Below are 21045 nucleotides of genomic sequence, written 5' to 3' on the forward strand. Positions count from 1 at the left end.
TAGCTCCCACTGATGAGACCTCAATAAAGGTCGAAACCGGTCTGGGTAGTGGCCTCTTGCCTTTAATACAAAACATCATGCATCTCCTTCTTGGAGATGTGTTTTGGCATTAAGGGTAAATATAAAGATTAGTGATCAGAGCTCATGCCACCTTTACCACGAGTTGCCTTGGTCCTGCACTACCTGTAGGATCAGCTAGACTTGCATCACTTGCAGGCACAAACTTGACTTATTTGTCTGTTTGCTTACTTGGGAAATGGAGTAAAACCAGGTTTAAAAATTGCTTGGTATTCTTAACATTTATTATACCCAAGGTAAAATACTTTTATATATATTGTTAAAACCCTTTGGAATTTTCTTTGGCATGCTCAGCTAATGTTCTTTCATAATCAGGTTTTGCTTTTCCATCATAATGCTAGTTAGCCTTCTTGCCTGTGCCTTATATTGCTCATGAGCTTGCTGATTATCTTTTTCCTTATATACTCTCCGTAACATTTTCTTTTTCATTCCCCTGTTTAATTATACTACTCATCCATATAGTTGCCACCTGATTTATCCTCTTTACTTTAGGCATCTAATCTGTTACCATTTTCCTTAAATACTCCTTCCCATGCATTATTAACATCCTTATCTTGCAGTTTCTTGAGCTATAGCATTGCACCAATCTGCCTTCTGCATTTATCATAATTTGTAGTTCCACATATATGCCTTCTTAACCACACTACCGGCCAAGACGTCTATAGATGTCAAAGTTATTACGGATGCGAAGTGCATATTAAAATTATAATACCATTGATATTGTATTGAAATATATGATGGATACGAAGCATATGAGGATGCATATTTGATTCATAATTGCCAGTAAGGTGATTAATTGAAAATTCTACATAATGCTTAGTCAGTGCCCAGGTCAAGACTGCATGATCACTATCCTCAATATGAGGCAAAGTGTGCTTACTTTGTTATAAACAAATTCCATGATGCTGTCTATTACCAGATCTGTTACTCTCAAACCCCTGGGTATCTTCCATCACGTGCTGTTTCAGGTAATTATTTCTCAGTAGATGCATAAATTCCATTTCCTTTCCTCCAATCCTTTGTTCCTTCCAATCTCTGTCCCATAGTTGAAGTCCCCCCCCCATAATGATTACTTGCCCTTTGAGCTAATTTGCCAATACATGTTATCCACACCGCTTATTGTTATACAACATCCCACTATATGTGTCCTAATGGCTTTTATCTTACAACAAAACTTTAAATGTTCTTCCTTCAATTCTACCTTCTTGCTGAACTCCTTTTGATAGTTACATTTCTTCAACTATCATTTCATCGTACCCTTTGCTCAGTCCTGTTCTCTCCCCCCCCCCAAAATATAGCATCCTTATCTCGTAATAGTATCTTCCTTTGTAAATCAAGGCTCATTAACATACATAATTCTTGCCCAGTTCAAGCTAACTACTGCTCAAAACTCCATCTTTTCCCCTGATATTTCTATTATTTCAATTATTATTATTGCACAGCTGAACGTGAAAAAGTGGTACTATACTGTCTGCCCACAATTGAGAGAACCGTAGCTGGCAGGGTGCCAAGACGAGTTCATTCATGTTGAAGGGGAGAAAGAAATAGGGGATGTATGAGTTTGTTACCAACATGCGAAATCATGTGTTTTCTTATCTGTCGCTGTACTAGCTTGATTTTTGTTGTCGCTTTTTTGCATTGATTTTGTTTATATTTATTTGTATGATGGATCCAGTACTGTCAACAAGTTCTGGACTAAATTAAGTAGTGCTTGCAAAAGAATATTGCATAATGTGCTGACATTCTGCAAAAAAGATTCATTAGAAGTGCCTCTGTACTGCAATTGGAAGAACGACAGTTCAATGTCCTCTTCGATTGGAAAAGGCCTGAGTTTGATTCTCTGACAAGAAGAATCATTATATGAGATTTTTTAGTTGAAGGTTAGTTAGCTGATCTCATATGGAGGTAGTGGGGAGTTTTTTCTTTTGAAAACTCAGGTTTTTCATTCCACATACAGGAAATCAGTCATCAGAACACAATTTGCAGACAAAAAATCCTGTTGTTGTTGTGGTGATGGGTTGCAGATGGTGTAGTTTGTCTAGTGCGAGATGGTGAGATGTTTGTAGTGGAGTGGATTTTAGTGTCCCTCCCCCTCCCCCTCTTGATGAGTCCTTGGACTCCTTGGGGGGGGGGGTGTCATATAATGATAATAAGCAGTCTCCGTGTTTCAGTTTCTCAGGCTACAAAACATGCAAGTGAAATTGCAGGTGTATCAGAGATGACTGTTAAAAGAATTTGTAGGGAATAAAAGGAGAAGATAAGCCTAAATTTAAGTCTCCTTAAAACCACCAGAGAAAGAAAATAATGGAAAACATAGCTTTGAATGATTTTGATGTAGACATAAGAAGAACTATTCACGAATTTTACATGGTTAAGAAAAAAGTGACATCTGTTTCTAAATTGATTCCTGTGCTGAAGGAAAAGATTAATTTTCCTTGGAAAAGAGAAACTTTAAGGGAAATACTTCATGAAATCTGATTTTGTTTCAAAAAAGTCGCAGAATAAAAAGAAACTTATCATGGAGCAAAGCGACATTCTAGATAAAGTTTTATCTAGAATGCAGTATTTGAGAGCAATACGATGTTTTAAAGAGGAGAAAAGACCAATTGTGTATCTAGATGAGACTTTGGAAAATGTTGGCAATCTAAAGAAGAATGTGGAATGTTATAAAATGTTAGAAATGCCTCACATCATATAATAATTTTGTGTGTAGATGGAGAAATGGGTTTTTTACCATATTCAAATTTACTTCAGCTCAAAAAATCAGCTAACACGTTTTTATTCCTATATAGGGAGTAGGCGAGGCCGTTTAGCCCTATCTAACTTTTGGAGACTGAGTGGACAGTTCAATCTCCACTGGTATCCAATCAGATATAGCTGGTCCAAGGCTATCACTAATTAAGCGGCACGCAGTGAAGAGAGACAGCTCAACAAGTGCCACCATCTTGTGGTCCCTAACCCTAATTTAATGTCTCGTAAATTTAATAACTCGTATTTAATGTCTGAAATAATGTGGCTTCTATGGTCGATTTTCTTGAGTTTACGGGATGAAAAGCCCGAGTTTCCTGGAGATAAAACCTGCTTGCCCATGCCAGTGATCAACTAACTCGGGAACCAGTCGAAAAAAGGCTTAGAAAAATTTCTTCTAGTCGCTGACTAGATTCGAAACCAAGAAGTCTTCCTTCGTGCGGTCAAGCACCGTGATGTTCAAACGGCACATCCACTGAGCTACACAGGCTCTTAATTAAAATTTACTTTACAAAGCCAATTCAACAACTGGAGATTAAAATGGGCAAATGAGTTCTATGATCTTCAAAAAGTGGGCAGAAGAAAAGCTGATTCCAAACCTTCCTAAAAAATGTGGTTGCTATAATTGATAATGCTCCGTATCACTTCATCCAATTAAACAAAGTTCCAAATTCTTCTAATAGGAAGGAAATCTTTATGGATTGGCTCTCTGCAAATAACATTTCTCATTCTCCAGATATGCAAAAAATTGAATTGCTCAACTTGGTCAAAAAAAAAAAAAAATAACTCTCCCAAAACTAAACTTTTTAAATTTGACAGTATACTCAAAGACCATGGATTCCTAGCTTTGAGACTACCATCATATCATTTTGATTTTAATGCTGTTGAATAGTATGTTTGGGCAGAAGTGAAGAATTTTATTTATCATTGCAACGTAACTTGGGATATTGATATGTTGTACCTTTTTTAAGTTTTCAGAACAGGTGATTAAAAGTATTACAGTTCAAAACTGGGAAACATATTGCTCTCATGTCACCTTATTGGAAAATATGTATTGGGATAGATAAAATTATCGAAGAATTATGCAGAAACCTTTGGTGATTAACATAAGTGAAAGTGATGGTGATTCGGACACTGAATCAGTGTCCGAATTGTTGTTTTATGGTAGCCTAGTGGAATTGATGCAATTGCTTCGGGGTAGCCTAGCCTATACCCTAATGAATCGTTATAAAATTTTATTTTGTTCTAATTAAACTATTTAACTAATTAATAACAGTTAATTTAATGCAGTTTTGATTTAACAGTGCTTCTTTATGCTTGTTTACATTTCTCTGGACTGCAAATGGCATGTTAGTGTGTACGTGAGTGTGTGTGTGTGTTTTGATAAATTTTAAACTTTTTATATGGTAGTAAAGAAATAGAAATAGACTAGTATCTACATATATTTTATACATTCATGACATCCCTAACTTTTTCTTACTTTTTTCGATATTTCTAAGCTTTTTTCAAGGGTCAACTGTAGTTACCACTTTAAAAACTAGAATGTTCATAAAAGAAGAGCTAATTTTCTGGCGTGTAATAATACTTATCCCACAAGACAGATTTACCCTATTGTTGGAATGGATTTGCCTTTTTACATACATAGAAGTGTCCAGGGTTCTTTCATTTGTGGTTGAACAGATAAGATGTATAGTACCTTCTGAATCATTTATCGAGGATCTCATTCATGTTTGTGACCTGAGAAACTACATTCAGCATTCTGTTGGTCTTTCTTGGTTTCACTTAGTCACCTTAAGTTTCATGCTTACCTGCTTCCATCCTAACTTTCCTTGATTTTGCACATACATTCTTTCACTGAGCAAAACTTTCTCGACATCTAATCCCAAATCTATTTAAGTGCAGTCCATCAGCCATATAAAAGTCCTTTCATTCATCTAAGAACTTTACTCCCATTTCCCTTGTATGCAGAGTACTTCTCAGTTTACTCCAATTTTATCTTGGCAAAGAAATAAACTTTATCCACTTACTCACTCACTTTTTTGTTTTGCTTTTTCTAGTAACTGTTTTGTATTCCATACTTTTCTTACTTGTATTCCATGCTTTTCACTTTTAAACTGCTCATCTCAACTGCAATTATTAACTTTTTTTTTTTTTTAGAGAAGGTAAGCTAACCACACAGCCAAGCAGACTGGCATTGTCGTAACATTCCTCCAAAGTACAGAGAATTGACGCTTTTCATCTCATCAACAAAAGTATCAAAAAAGCTAATGGATTGTTAATAGATAATAGCTCATAGATTCTAGGAAAGATAAGCTGATTGTAAGAGTACATAAGATTGTAGAAGTAGATAAGCTGATTGTGGAAGTCACTGGGTCTGGTTGGTTGATTGGTTAGCATACCTGCTCTTCAGCTGACAGGCTGCAGGTTCGAATCCTGCCACATGCATGAATATTTGTGATTGTCTTTAGGTGGGAAATGGATTTCATTGCCTGGTGTGAGATCAGTGCTCCACTTATTTTGAGGCCTTAAGTGGCTTGAAAAGTTCAATGTTTGGTCCCTGGAACAGGATTTCCAAACTATGTAAAAATAAATTAAAATGCAAAAAAGATATATAAAATATATACCTTTTTAAAAATCCATAAATATCTTAAGCAGCATGTGACTGAAGCAACTAGAGGCTTTAATGTTTTGGATTTAGTGATAACTTCATAAGATGTAGTTGTTAATGAGGCGTTGAAACTGCCATAATTGGTGAGAGTAATCAGGAGGTGATTATTTGGGAAGTGATGAAACAAGAAAAGGTTACTGCCAAAAATGGATATATGTGGAAGTATAAAGCCAGTGATTATAGGAAGCTCTGTAGTCAGTCAACATCAGTACATTGGGTAGATGAGCTGAGCAGAAAAGATGTTGACAATGGATGCAAACTTACCAGGCAGTATCTGACAAAAGCAATATATAACTGCATACCAAGGATTAAGTGAGTAAATAGAGTAGGAGTGAAAATGGTTGAACAGTGAAATCAAACAAGCAGTGCTGGAAAAGAAAATGCTATGGAGGAAATACAAGACAGTTGTGGTGATTGGATCCATGAAGAGCATAAAGTGCAGGCTAGAAAGATGATGAGCATTGTGAAGGAAGAAAAGGTACAATATGAGAGGAGATTGGCTGGTGAGGCCAAGGTTAATCCAAGGGAATTTTTCCACTATATGACAAGCAAGAGAAAGAATAATTATGGCAGTTTGACACTGTTGGATAGTCATGGCAGCAGAATAACAGTTGCAAAAGATATAATGGAATTATTGAATGAGCACTTTATCAGCATATATCATACTGGTGTAAATGATGTGGTGCAATATATAGGAGACAACTATTAGGAGAATTGGAAGTGAAAGAATCAGAGGTATATCAAGTGTTGGTTGGGTTAGATGGATGACATATCACCACACATTCTTAAGGAATGTGTACCTCAGTTGGCTATGCCTGTGACCTGGTTATTTAATGAAAGTCTTGCAGTGGGTAGGGTTCCTAAGGAGTGGAAAGAAGGCTTATTAGTACTAGTTCACAAGCATGGTTTTAGGACAGAAGTTTCCAATTATAGATCAGTCTGTATAACTGCAGTCGTGGTTAAGATGTTGGAAAGATTGGTTAGGAATAGAATACAAGATTGGGTCGATGGACATAGCATTCTTTATGATGGTCAGCATGGATTTTTAAAGGATAGGTCCTGTTCTAACAATTTACTTGCATTTTATGATAGAGTAATGGGTGTGTTAGCTAAGGAAGAATCACATACAGTGATGTTTTTGGACTTTGCAAAAGCGTTTGATAGATTATCACATGATAAGTTGGTGTACAAGCTGCAGAGGATAGGAATACATAATGGTTCTGTTCTTGGCCCCTGCTATTTAACTTGTTTGTAAATGATATATCATGTGGACTGAGTGGCAATTTTCAGTTGTTTGCTGATGATGCAGAGTTGGGGAGAATTATAAATAGCACTGATGTTAATTCCCTTCAGGAAGATTTCAATAGACAGATACTATTAGAATCTTGAACAAAGGGGTTGTAGTTTTAATATCAATTAGTGCACGGTGTTGCATTTTGGAGTGCAGACATATAAGGCTGTGTACTATATTGACGGTGCCGTACTGCAGGAAGTGGATGAAATTAGAGATTTGGGAGTGATGGTTGACAGATTGAAGTTTAAAGAGCATATTGCTAGTGTTGCAAAGGCTGCACATTATAGTGCTGCTATGAATAGAAGTACTCTAACATGTAGGGATAAGGAAGTGGTTGTGCCACTATATAAAGACTGATCAGACCACACTTGGACTGTTGTGCTCAAATCTGGGCACCTGGTTTTCAGTGTGATGTGGAGACATTGGAAAGGGGTCCAGAGACAAGTGACCAAGACAATATCAGACTTTGGATTGCTGGCTATGGAGAGACGTTAAAAAATATGGATTGCAGAGTTTGGTGGATAGGAGGAAAAGAGGTGATATGATAGAGACATTTTAGTTATCGAGAGGATTTTATCAGATTAATCCAGAAGAGATTATAAAAAGAGTAGAAGGTTGAGAGGGGGAAAAAACCAGAGGACATTCCTGGAAGTTATGTAAGAGTGTGGTGAAGAGGGGAAGTGTGAGGAGTAGATTTTTTACATGGAGAATTGTGAGTGAATGGAATGCATTACCAGAATGTGTTATTAATGCAAGGAGTGTTAAGGATTTTAAGATTTAGTGTGATAAATATGTTGTTAGTCAAATGAACCTCTCGTGATGAGTCTGCTGACTCCATGGAGGGTGAATTAATAATAAAAATAGAAAAAAAATCCTTGGCCCACCCACAATACAAAATGTACCATAGGTTTGCAATTAACTTTTTTTTTTTAAACTAGGAGCAACATAAACTAATAAGGAATCGACTCCTGTGGAATAGTTCCACCAAGGTATAAACTGTTCATTAGAGGTGATGTTTCTCAATGCCTGAATGTTCATATTTACAAAACTTGATATATATTTTATGTTCCTTATAGCTAAAAGATGCATATCTTCTATATTGTCCAAAATATCTGACAGACTACAAGAGCAAAAAATCTGGTAGATGTTTAGAAGGTTAAATGGAAGAGGATGTCTTTAGATGCTGATCTTTCAGATCTGTCCTTTTCATTACAAGGAACATAAAATGTATGCTAAGTTTCATGAACCTGAACAGCAGGACCGTGCCATTTCCCTTAAAAACAGAATGAATGATTGGTCTTTTTAAGGAGTCTGGTAATGATTTTTTTTTTTTTTTTTTTTTTTTTTTGTTATAACTATTTTGATCAAATGATATGAGTAGAGCTTATTGTTCCAGATGAGGTGCAGACTCGGAGGATGAAATTTGCTCTGTTCTGGATTCTAAAGTTTTGAAAATTCCAGTTTTGGGGCAGGATGAGGGAACCATCCCAGTGCCTTGTGAGTAAGATATCCGAGAAGGCTAGAGTCCCTTCTCTTTTTTCTTCAGCAATAAAAGTAATTAGCGGATTAATACTGTTGAGGAACCATAAAAAGTTTCAAAGTGGAAAGCGTTGCTATACCTTCAGTTTGTTCAAAGAGCTGGTTATTCTAGCTAAAATACTCCAATTTAAATCTTAGAGGTTTGTTAGGGGATGGAATAATTTGGAAAGGAGCTTTACTGCATTGTTCACTAAAACATTACTGAAAAGCAGCAACACCATTAACGCTCACTATGTGATCAGTCTCTTCCAATTGAATGTTCTGCATAGAGTTTTAAAAGTGTGTGGAATATTTTATGTAAGACAATGTTTTGTTCATATGTTTTTTAAGAAAAGATTGCAAATGTTTAGCAAGTTCATAGGTGTGACAATTTATGGCATCCATGATGAGGCACATTGGGGCTGGCCCCAATTTTTTGGACCTTAGGTAGTCCATGTAGCCTTGGTGTGTGCAAGTAAAAAAATTTTCATTTGCAGAACATTTTCATTGGTTAGCTGGTAAGATTATCTAACTATAAACACCAGATTACACAATAATAACCACAGTAATTAATTTTGGGGTCCTTCACTGTGTTCATCAACAGAACACATGTTGATGAATCTGATAATTCTTTTATTTTATTATTGTATTCTTCTTCTGTATCAGTCTTCAGCCTTCTGTCTTATTATAGTCTTCTGTATAATTATCTGATATGCCAACATATTCCAATAGTGGAGGATCCCACATGCGTGCGCGTGCGCACACGCACACACACATAAAAATAAATAAAATAAAATAAAGTCATAAGCCTGTTTGATAATGTTACAAGCTGTCCAATTGAAATGCTGTGCAAATTTAATATTTTTTTCACCCGACACCTTGAGCCCCATTGTTGCTCATCATGGATGTCATAAATTGTCCCACCTATAAACCTGCTTAACATTTGACATTCCAACTCAACAAATTATGTCAAAACTTAATCGTGTGGAAAGGCCAATGTGTTTAGTCACACATGTTGATTGGATTTTCACTGTATAGATGTGAACACAGATTGATAAGAAAATAACTATTTATTAACTTAAAATGCTAATATTTCGCTGGTATTATATCCAGCATCTTCAGAGCATACAAACAAAGTTTGTTACAGCAGCGAGACAACCGCAATATGGTGTAACAGTGAGACTAGTATGAGTAATTGTACCGTGCAACACAAAGACTAAAGTCCTAATTAGGTGCTGGATATAATACCAGCAAAATATTAGAGTTTTAAGTTAAAAAAATAGTTATTTTCTTATCAATCTGTGTTTGCATCTATACCGTGAAAATTCAATCAACATTGTCAGAACATTCTTACATAACAAAAACATACACGTTTCAAATGTATGTTTTTGTTATGTTTTTGGGGTGTGTCGGCTCTTCATTAATGTTCCTTTGATATACTAGAGCTCCTTTTCAAAATAATCCTTTCCTTCCCCTCCCTCACATTTGTAGTCTCTTTAAGCACTGCCTTAAATCAGAGTATTTTTAACTGAAATAATCAGCTCTTTAAACAAACAGAAGTATAGCAATGCACTCCCTGTTGCTAACTTATACATGAAATCTTTTGAAATTTTGGCACTAAATTTACCTCTTCCCCCTTTCTCAAGTCCAAAGTATTAAGTATTGCTGATTATAATCAGCAATTATATATTTTATTATAATTGTTATAATATACAATCATCTTATTATATATTATATTATGCTGATAACAGTGATTTTGCCATTTGGCTGCATAGCCCACAGGCTTTTTCTAACTTTCTTGCAGTTTCTCAACAGTATCCAGCCCTTGAATTTTACTGAAAAAAAAGCACTATAGCCTTCTTAATGCTTTGTAATAACTAACATTCAGTTGGGTCCTTAACTTGTTCAGTCTGTCATAAGCATGCACACACACACACACACACACACACATAGAAAGATACCCACAAGCAACTTCATATCATCATCATCCTGTCCAAAAATGTGGAATTTCAAACCTTTAGCTATCAGGGTAGAGTGAATTTTTAGGCTCTACTTGTGCATTTTGAACAAACTGGTTACAACAACAACAACAACAACAAAAAAAAAAACCTTTGTTAAACTCCTGAATCCCCTTCCCCCTCAGTCAAACTATACATACACCATATTCATACTCTACATGCAAGGTGCAACAGATTGCTTATTTCAATAACGAACAGCATTCCATATATATCTGGACAAAGTCTCCTCCTTCCTGAGATAAATCAGTCACCTCCAGGATCCTCTCTCCTTCCCAGGTGTGTACAGTATCTCCTGTTAGGGATGAATCCAGTATTTTTGGACAGATAGGATGGGACCACCACGGTGAGGAGAAAACAATATAAAGTTTGTTTGGTATAGGTAACTTAAGTGCAGACTGGAAGAATATGCCTTGGAAGGAGACGATTTCATCAGATGGAAGAAGCCAGGCTACTATACAGATCCTGTTTCAAATCATAGAGACTGTTCCTGGAAGTGTCTCATGTTCTACAGAACCCAGTTTGCAGTTCACTGTGAACCACAAAGAATTGATGATGTAATCCTGCACAAATTTTGGTATCCTCCCATCACCAGAAATTGCAGAAGATTACCATGGGAGGGAGCCACTGCTACATTCTGTACACGATTGTCCTTGCTCTCAAGGTCATTTCATTCTGAGTCTTCACTGACTGTGTCTTTAAAGTACCTTTGATAATGCTAGCAGGAGCTAGCGAAACTTCGATGTGTAAAAATTTTTTTTAGTTAGTAAATTATTTATTTTCATTTCCACATAATTTTTATTCCAAAAACTCTGTGATTCTCTACAATAGCTACAGCAATTTGAATATGGAAATATGTGCTATCTAGTTTATCCCATTTTGAAAGTGATATCAGATGAGGGTCTTTGAAGTGTTTATTATTATTATTATTACATTAAACCTCCAGGGAGTCCAATGACTCATCAAGGGAGGACACTAACTCTATAACTCTCTGTCTCCACCAATCACAATGAACCGCAACTACACCAATGGCATCTACCACCCACCACTAGAATTGCCACAGACAATTGCAGACATCCATACCCACGGCGGGATTCGAACCTGCAGCCTTTTGGCTGGAGAGTGGATACGCTAACCACTCGCCCAACCAGGCCGGCATTATTGTAGTCTTTTTCATTCTTGATATGTCTTGTGATTTTTTTACTGCTGGAGGTGGTTCTAACGTCCCTGTTTGACAGATCATATCACCAGGGTCCTAACCTGAATAGTATTTCACTTTTCCTTTAAGTGTACTACTATGGTGTTCTTGGAATAATACATGGTAGGGTTCCAGGTCCTTACATGAAGGATGCACATATGACTAACAGATTTTGTCTCATATGGACCTGAGTGAATCATCATCCTTTGTCACACTGCTTTCACTGCCATTTTGTTCTTCTCAGGAACTTATTTGCTTCCAATGATGTAATCATTTTCAGTTTAGATATTATCAATTTTTCAGGGTTCCTTGTTGGTCTTTATAGCTACTGTAGTAGCTTGGGGTTCAAAGTCTCTGCCATCCTTTTCCATGCAAGGTATTTCAATACGTTCATTGCTTCTCCTCCAAAACATAATGTACTAAACTGGATTTGGAGAATTTGGGTAAACTATAATAATCCCAATGTCTAGAATAATATTGGACAGATGTCACCACTGGATAAATAAAACAATAGCTGAAGAACCATATGAATTCAGAAGTGGAAAAGCATAAGCAATGCAGTAGTAAACCTCAGAATGATATGCTAAAGATAAATTGCTGTACAAAGACAGGTCTACTTCTACTTTATAGATTTTTAAAAACATTTCACACTGTATCTCTCAGTAAATTTATAGTAATCTTAGAAAACACAGCTATGAATTCAAAAATATTTATAGAACTTCATGCTTACATTTTGGAATATCTAGAAATTAAAGCAACATGTGACTATCTTTATTGCTTCATTTCAAGTGATCCATTCCTTTTTTTAGAGACAGAATTTCTGTTTCATAACCTCTTGGCACACATGGTAATTCTGCTGATAAGATCTACTAGTGTGGTCTAGTATGTATGCTTAGACATTGATTATCACTCATGTTAATGTTTAGTAGAATAAAGACATCTATAGATATTATTAATAAATTATTAACTTTATTTAGTTGATAAATTATTATGTCAACATTTTGCATTGGTCATCAAGGCAAAGTGTTCATATTATTTATTAACTAAATAAATTTAGTTAGTATTTATTATGTATAGATGTGTTCATTAACATGAATTATAAGCTTTACTATTTTATCACACATTAGTAAAGATTTTCTTAAGTTAGTTTAAAGCAGAGTTAAGTTTTGAAAAAGAGTTAAAGCAGTCTTAATCCTATGAACAGTTTTTGTGAAATATTGGAAAGGAATTATAACAATGTACTGTTAATGCAAAATATTTTAATTAAGAAAACACATGATACATAATTTTACAGATAATAAAGTAACATAACCCTTCTAAAATCAGTATTTTTCCAGTTCACTGAAGGCTTGTTCATAAACTGTATATTTTGGGGAACCGTAAAAGATTTTCCAAAAGTAACTCAATTACTCTATCACATTATTTGTACAAATAAAAATGTTTTTTTTTTGTACTTTTTGTTCTTCCATGTTCTGTTTGGAGAATGAATTTCTTTATCTTTATGCATATATAGAAATAACTGCAAAGAAATGTATAAAATATGCCTTTTCTTTTTTATTTATATATAGGGGTTGACTTTAAGGTGAAGACTGTTAATATAGATGGGAATAAAGCCAAACTAGCTATATGGGTGAGTAATATATATTACACACTTGGACACAAATCTCTCTCTCTCTCTCTCTCTCTCTCTCTCTCTTTTACTCATTGTCTCTTTTCTGAACATCCACATCTATAAAGACAGAGCACTTTGCTTGAAAAGAATTGGGTTTGAATCACTTCTAGAACCATTATAATAACTTTTAAACTCTGGACTCATAAGTTTTTCATCTTGCAAAACAAGCACACTGGCCAGAGAATTGATTAACATTACAATTTCACTTGGTGACAATAAATTAAATTATTCTTTTTTATTCTTATTTTCCCCAAGCATGAGCAAATAAAAATTTGCATGTGAAACATTTGTCATTGGGCTACTTGTATATAGAAACAGTCGATATCAAGTTGCCTATCATAAAGATATTTAAATATCTTTACATGATTTTGTTTATGGAAGATTTTACTGTTAGTCGATTAGAATTGGAATAAATGATGTGTAAAAATATTATGTTGATAAGATTTTCTTTATCAAAATTATATTCTGCTATAATATGAACAATGCAGCAGTACTTGTATTTTCATTATTAGTAGTTGACTAGTGAGCCCATTAAGCCTAACCATGCCTCACGGTCAGTCACCTGTGGAAATAATTTTCCAATTTAGCAGCAACAGGAAGAATTGGAAAGATGTGCATACCTTCTTATATCATTGGAATTGAAATACATATAAAAGTTTTTTATACTGAGTGGATGAAATAGTCATCAAATGGAAAAGACTCATGCTATCAGCAAATGTATCCAGTCTGCCATTACTGAAAACTTCTTTTTGCTATTTGTGATGCCTGGCTATCATGATGTCATTTTTGCATTCACAAATTGGATAATACAGTGTACCTCTACTGTGATATAGAAAAAAATACTAATATGGAGTCATGAGAAAAAGAACAAGAAAAAAAAAAGAGCAGATATGAGAGTAGGAAAGTAGTAACTGATTTCCTTAAATACAGAAAATACATATAAGGAACAAATGATTATTTTCAGTAGATTTCTTATTTGTTTGAGCTCCTATTGAGAAGTTAATATATCTTTACTGTTGGGAATTTTATTTGTGATTGCAGATTAGAAAGAAAGCCATATCTGTGTTTATGGAACTGACAGCTGTCAAGTAAAAACACAAGAGCATTTCAACATAATTGTATCTTTTCATTAGAAAGAAAGCCATTATCTGTTAGAAGTTTTTTCACTTGATTATACTATAAATTAAAGATACCAAGAAATTATATTCATGGTTTAAGATTATTTTATTCAAATGTAAGCAAACAAAGTTTGTGCCTGAAGTATTTTCAGGACTGGGGGCAACTCATATATAGAAACTATCATTGAGATTTCACTGGTGGGTGGGGATTTGATCTTTCGATACCAGAGAAATGACTCCTGTTTCTTTCCATATACATTATCAGAATGGTATATCACCATAATGCTGGATTAGAAGTCATTCTAAGTTTTTCCTGGAAGAAAAAGTAAATTAACATGCCAAAATTTCATATTCTTGTTTACAAATTCTAAGCATGAGCAAACAAAAGTTTGTATGAATTATCTCTGAGTATTGTGATGCATCATATTGCTACTTGGTAGCATATAATAGTAGCAGTGCTGCATTGTGGTCTTTACAGATAAGTCCTTTTATTTTAGTAAATATTAGTAATTTTAGTAATTATTGATAGTATTTTACTAGATTGTGTGTGTGAGTGAATTTTAATAATTGGCATAGTTCAAAAAGAGTTTTTGATGCCACTGCTGCATATGAGGAAAATGGTGGCCAAGGCTTCTTTGTTCCTAGAGGCATGAGAGCTTTCATATGATGTAATATGTGATCAATGTACTTATTGCCAAGAAGAATGGTTTTTAGTATGAAATCGAGAGTGGATGGAATCACAAATGTTCCAATTTGCAAGTGCAATAAATGAGTTGTGGAAAGTGAGAAAATGAAGTAACTAATATAACAATGTGAGTCAGGACACTGAAAGCATCATAGAGAATGTGGAAGGAATGAAAAGATAGTGGACAAAATATGAATTGGAATATTGAAAGAAGTAGATGACGAAATGACAGTGAGAGAGAAATAGCATGCTTATACAAGGTTCATGCTTAAACTACGTTCATCACAGGACAAAATGTGAGCCCAAATGACTGGGGAAAAGATTGGTGTGTAGTACATCAGGAGGAAGAATGAAAGAAAAAGTAAATGAGAAAAATATAAAAGTGTGAGAAACTGGGAGAAAGAAGAAAGTATTGTATATGAATGGTTATGTGAGATATGAGAATAATAGGTTCACTTAATGAGAAAGCGACTTAAGCATGTTTCCCAGCAACAATCAAGGATGTTAGTGAAGCTGTTAGTTGGGAGAAGAGAAAGAATTGATTGTTTTAGCTGGTATGAATGATTTGAAAGGTGAGGAATATGCAGTGAGAGAAGATATGAAAGAGTTGCTGATAGAAGCGAAAATGAAGAGTGAGAGTGTAAAGATTGTGATTCTTCTGCTTTGGTATGATAGCACTGAATTGAAATGGATCATGATTGCTAATGAAAGGGAAAAGTGAAATGAAAAGATTATGAGAGAGGAATGTTGTGCAGTTTATAGATGTATGGAATAAATTTGATGCACAAAAGCAATTTTATATGCCTGATGGACTGCATTTGAATGGTTTTAGAGTTTGATGTTTGGAGAGCACGTTGTTCAGTGAACAGTTGGAAGAGCAAATTCAGAGAAACTAGAATTATTATGAGGTATGCAGTCTCATGTGGGTTCAGCCACCCTGACACCAGTGGTGAACTGGGTCTAAAAATATTGGTTGTCAGGAGACAAAGGGGGACCCACCTACAACTATAAGGCTATCATTTGATTTTTATAAGAAATACATAAAATTTTAAAAAAATACATGTGGAAAAAAGGTACAATTAAAATTTTTTCAAAATAAATGTATATTTTTTAGTAATTACAGTGTACATATATTGTACATATTACTGGCAGTATACAGTAGATACTAAATGTAAATGCAGATCGTTATAATTGAATTTTTTAATTTTTTTTTAGTTTTAAATAAATGGTGGATATTTTTAAATAGTTTGCTTATACTGAACATTTTACACATTAACAGGTAGTTCAAAAGCATATTTCATGCAGTCCACTATATTAAGAGCAATTGTTTGAATTCATGAGATGATTGTGCGAATCTGTCAATAATTGCTTCTGCATCTAGTTCATCTAACAATTCCTTTTCAATGGATAGCAACATGTATGATTCCAAGTTCTCCTCAGACAGTGAATTTTTTAGCCTTGTCTTTATGATCTTTAGCTTTGAAAATGTCATCTCACATTGGACTTAGTAACTGATAGTGTGCAGATGACTTTATAAAGTTCATAAAGATTATCATATGCCTTGTCATGAAGTCTGTTGGATGCCAGAATTTTTAGTACACACGATGGGCAAGTGCTACAAATTTTACACTTATTGCAACTGGAATCCATATTCTCACCATCATTAAGTAATAACACCTCCAGCAAGTACAAAGACTCATTGAGGGAGGGCACCCACTCTACAACTCTCCGTCTCCACCACTCTGCCCATCCACCAGCTGCAACTACTTTCATCAGCCACACCAACGCCATCAACCACCGCCACCACTACTAGTATTTTCACAAACAAACATCCATGCCCAGAGCTGGATTCAAACCTGCAACCGTTTGGCTGGAGAGCAGATATGCTAACCACTCGGCCAACCAGGCCGGCCAAAATTGATCTTTGCTGATTTGTGGAGAAGCTTAATAATACCTTCCAATGCTTCATCTTTGAGGCTCTTCTCTGCAATAGTTTTAAACTTTGCTGGCTCTAAGCAGAATAAATCTTTATACAACATTTTGTGTTGTACAAAGTGTGAATCTAGTGACTGGACAATGTGTTCCATTATTAGGTTAAACACATTTACTCAAAAATCAGCTAGAGAAGCTGAGAAATTTCCTTCATCATCTATAAGCTCATCTGCCATTCTTTTCTTCTTCCTCTGCCTCTTAACTGGCAATGCTGTTTCCAAAGAGTCAATTTCCAATGTTTGATTTTCATCCATATTCAACTGTGAAATCTTGTCATTACATTTATTTACAAATTCCAATGCCTTGCTGTGAACATTATCAAATGTTTTTGTCTGTTCCTTCAACTTTGTTGTAGCTGAATCTATTAAACTCCATGCAGTAAACATATCTAAACCACTTGTCTATAAATAACTTGATAACAGAGCTGTAGTTTTAGTTTCAAATATATATGTAAGTAAATGCTGTCAGTATTGTTTCAACCTTTAGAAGACTTTGAAGTAAAACATTTGCTTCTTGTTTTGTTTTTGCATCAAACTTGTCTGAATCTTGTATCATTGATAAGCATGTCAATAGATTTACAAAAGTACTGACACCGGTATCATCAAAACGTTCAAATATAGTTGTTGCTGCATTGGATTTTCTCGATCATCTTGTCTTACTAATTAGCTTTAATTGTTTCATTTTTTCTTGTATTAGATGTTTTCCCAACATTTCTACCCATACAGCCATTCTCGTGTATGATGTTTTCACATAAGTTGCTAAATTCTGGAGCAAATTGAAAAAAGAAACTGCAGCATGCAGTTTCTTTTTTCTGAAACTGAAAAGAAACTGAAACATTTTTGTTGCTTCAGTTATCACCAAATTCAAGACATGGGCATAACACCATGTTATTATTAAGAGAGACCTCCAGGGAGTCAGAGACTCATCGAGGGAGGCCACATACTACACACACCAGCTATCATACTTATTCTTGAATTCATTCACACTACTTGCACTCACAACATCCAATGGCAATCCATTCCAATCACGCACCACCCTCTGAGAGAAAAATCTAGCCCTCACACCCTTCTTGGCGGCCTTCGTTCTCAGCTTCCAAAGATGCCTTCTCGTCCTTTCCCCCACCCTCTATAAATTCAAAAATTCCATCACTTGAAATCCTGTATGAACCTTTCAGAAGTTTGTAAGTCTCAATCATATCATCCCTCCTTCTCCTGTTTGCTATTGTCTGCAGTCTACAAATTCTCAATCTGTCTTCATAATCAGTATTCCACAATCCTGATATCATTTTTAACACTCTCCCTTGTACTCTCTCTCTCCAACATATCAGAATCACAAGGGAAACCAGGAGACCAGACCTGCACACAATAGTCCAAGTGAGGTCTTATCAAGGCCTTGTAAAGAGGCAAAACATCATCCTTATCTTTACATCTGAACGTTCATTTCAGCATTGCAATTATCTTTTGAGTTGTATTTGCAATCTTTGCCACATGGCCACTAAATTTCACCTTCCTATCTATTAACACTCCAAGATTCCTAGCCTCATCAGTTTCTTCTAGCCTAATCCCACCAATATAATATGACATTGGATATTTAATCATGCCAAAGTGAATGACTTTACATTTACTGACATTGAATTGACATCCATTTTCCCATGCCCACAATTCCAGCCTATTTAAATCATTCTGCAAGTACTGCATATTAACAGCATTCCTGATTACTCTACCTATCTTTGTATCATCAGCAAATCACTGTATGTCACTTGCCAAATCCTTTTCAATATCATTAATGTACAGATTGAATAACAGTGGACCAAGCACTGATCCTTGTGGTACACCACTTGTTATCTTAAACCTTGCAGACTCAGAATCCCTGTATAAAACTTTTTGATATCTGTCAGTCAGCCATCCTCTTATCCATGCTAATATTGTATAACCCAAATTCGTTTTCTCCAATTTATGCAGCAGTCTGCCATGTTTTATTCTGTCAAAAGCCTTAGCAAAATCCAAAAGTATCATGGTGTATTCATTCCCCTTGTCTAGTTCAGTGGTAACATTGTTATAGAATGTGAGCAAGTTGCTAAAAACATGACCTTCCCCTTAGTAAACCCATGTTGTTCATTGCAAAATAGATATTCACTGTGAACCCATTTCTGAATCCGGGTCCTAACCAATTTTTCCAAAATCTTCACCACCACTCCTGAGATACTAATTGGTCTATAGTTGGATACATCAGTTTTTGCACCACCCTTGTGCAATGGAATTACCATACATTCTTTCCATTCCTGCGGAATCTTCCCTGTTCTGAGACTCATATTAAACATCCTGGTCAAAGGAATGGCCATTTCAGATGAACACTCTTTTAGCACACGTGCTGATATTCCATCAGTCCCTATTGCTGTATTCTTATTTAGTTTGTACAACAGCTCTAATACCTTGGGCCTCACACACACACCTGCGTTTCTTCATCTAGTGAAGAGGTAACAGTGAACTCAATGTTGCATTCACCAGGTTGATAGCTTTTAACGAAATGGGCACTCATTAACTGAACAACCTCTTCTGCAACTGTAACCCTCATGTCATCTGAATTTAGAAGAATTATTCTTTCATATTCATTGTTTCTTTTACTTGCAGCATATCGATAGAATTCTTGTGGGTTGTCTTTCGCACGTAGAGCCAGTTTCTTTTCATAATCAAACTTTGCTTTCTGTACAACAGTAGTGACTATTCTAGCCTGCTGCCTATAACGTTCATAACATATGTCATCCTTATGCAAACGGTATTCCTTCCACATTGTCCTTTTCTTACGAATCTCTTGCTTAATAAGATTACACATCCATTTGACTCCTACTCTATTTATTCTTCGAACTCTCGGAACACATTCTGATATCACATCATTTAAATATTGTTTAAATGCTTCGCATGCACTGTCGATATTCTTTCCATCCAGCAACCGATCCCATTCTACTGAACTCAGTATACTCCTCAGTTGGTCATAATTTCCAGCTTTGTAATTCCGCATGTAACCTTTTCTGAATGGAACATTCATAAACTTAGTCACTTCTCAAGTGAGTACTGCATGATCACTGTCACCAACTGCAGGCAGAATAGTTACGTCTTTAACTGAAATGCCCTCTGACACTATAATCAAATCTAACACTCTTTGATCTCTAGTTCCTTCTGTCACATGCTGCTGTAATAACACCCCACTATGTAATTTGTCTTGTTAGATTCCACCTCACACCAGATGGCTTCAAACTCACTGTCACATGAAATATTGTTAATAGTATTACTACATTCTTAGGTCTCAAATTTAACTGGATTTAAGTCATCCAATATCATTCGCAGCACTCCCATCCTCTCCTATCTATCCTTCCTAAAAATGCTGTACCCATGACATTCCATACCAGTTAGTAGGTCTATTTCTTATAGCCAGGTCTCAATTATTCCTACAATCTCTGAGGTCGCAAGATATTGACTAAGGCAACAAACTCTACCCCTTTGTTTCTGATACTCCTGGCATTCGTGTACAGACATAATAATCTACCTGCATGTTCTTTTGTATACTCTTGTTTGCAGTCTGCCTGACACAGTGGACATCTTGTAGATCTCTATTCTTCTCTAATGCCTTACACATGTAGACATCTTTGCACACATACGATGGGTCTGAACCGGATAAACACAAACACGAAATCGTTCTTGCCTCGTCAGCATTTCCATGACAAAGCCCATTCCCATCATTAACACAGTTATATACCATTATCACTCTTACATTCACACCATTCCTTCCTTTATAAATTAGTTTCCCTGACTCTGTGTTAGGTCTCATACCAGTCATTAATTTTTCTAGACTCCTGATACCAAATGCATTCAAGTATAGGCCATCCCTCTTATACAAATCCAATCTTCCGTCAAACTCACACATCCAAAAACTCGCATCCTTCCTTCTACCCCTACACATCGAATTGTTTGCCATCATAATGGTCGATTAATTCATTTTTATCATAACGAGGTAAAGTACTAATGATTTTCACTTCTTCCAGCAACCCTTTCATGTCCTCTC

The 21045-nt window shown here is 35.5% G+C and overlaps 1 protein-coding gene across 1 annotated transcript in view; it reads left to right on the forward strand.

Annotated features, from left to right (window-relative positions):
* LOC150100365 (ras-related protein Rab-18-B-like) overlaps positions 1-21045 on the forward strand; it is a 130849-nt gene that overhangs the window by 42770 nt on the left and 67034 nt on the right. The window contains exon 3 of the mRNA XM_090402412.1: positions 13088-13149. Within this exon, the coding sequence (XP_090258538.1) occupies positions 13088-13149 (62 nt within the window). The remainder of the gene's footprint in view (positions 1-13087; positions 13150-21045) is intronic.

This window comes from Typopeltis vanoorti, chromosome 13 (assembly GCF_054136105.1).
Source record: "Typopeltis vanoorti isolate ZY-2024b chromosome 13, IOZ_Tvanoo_1.0, whole genome shotgun sequence".
NCBI lineage: Eukaryota > Metazoa > Arthropoda > Arachnida > Uropygi > Thelyphonidae > Typopeltis > Typopeltis vanoorti.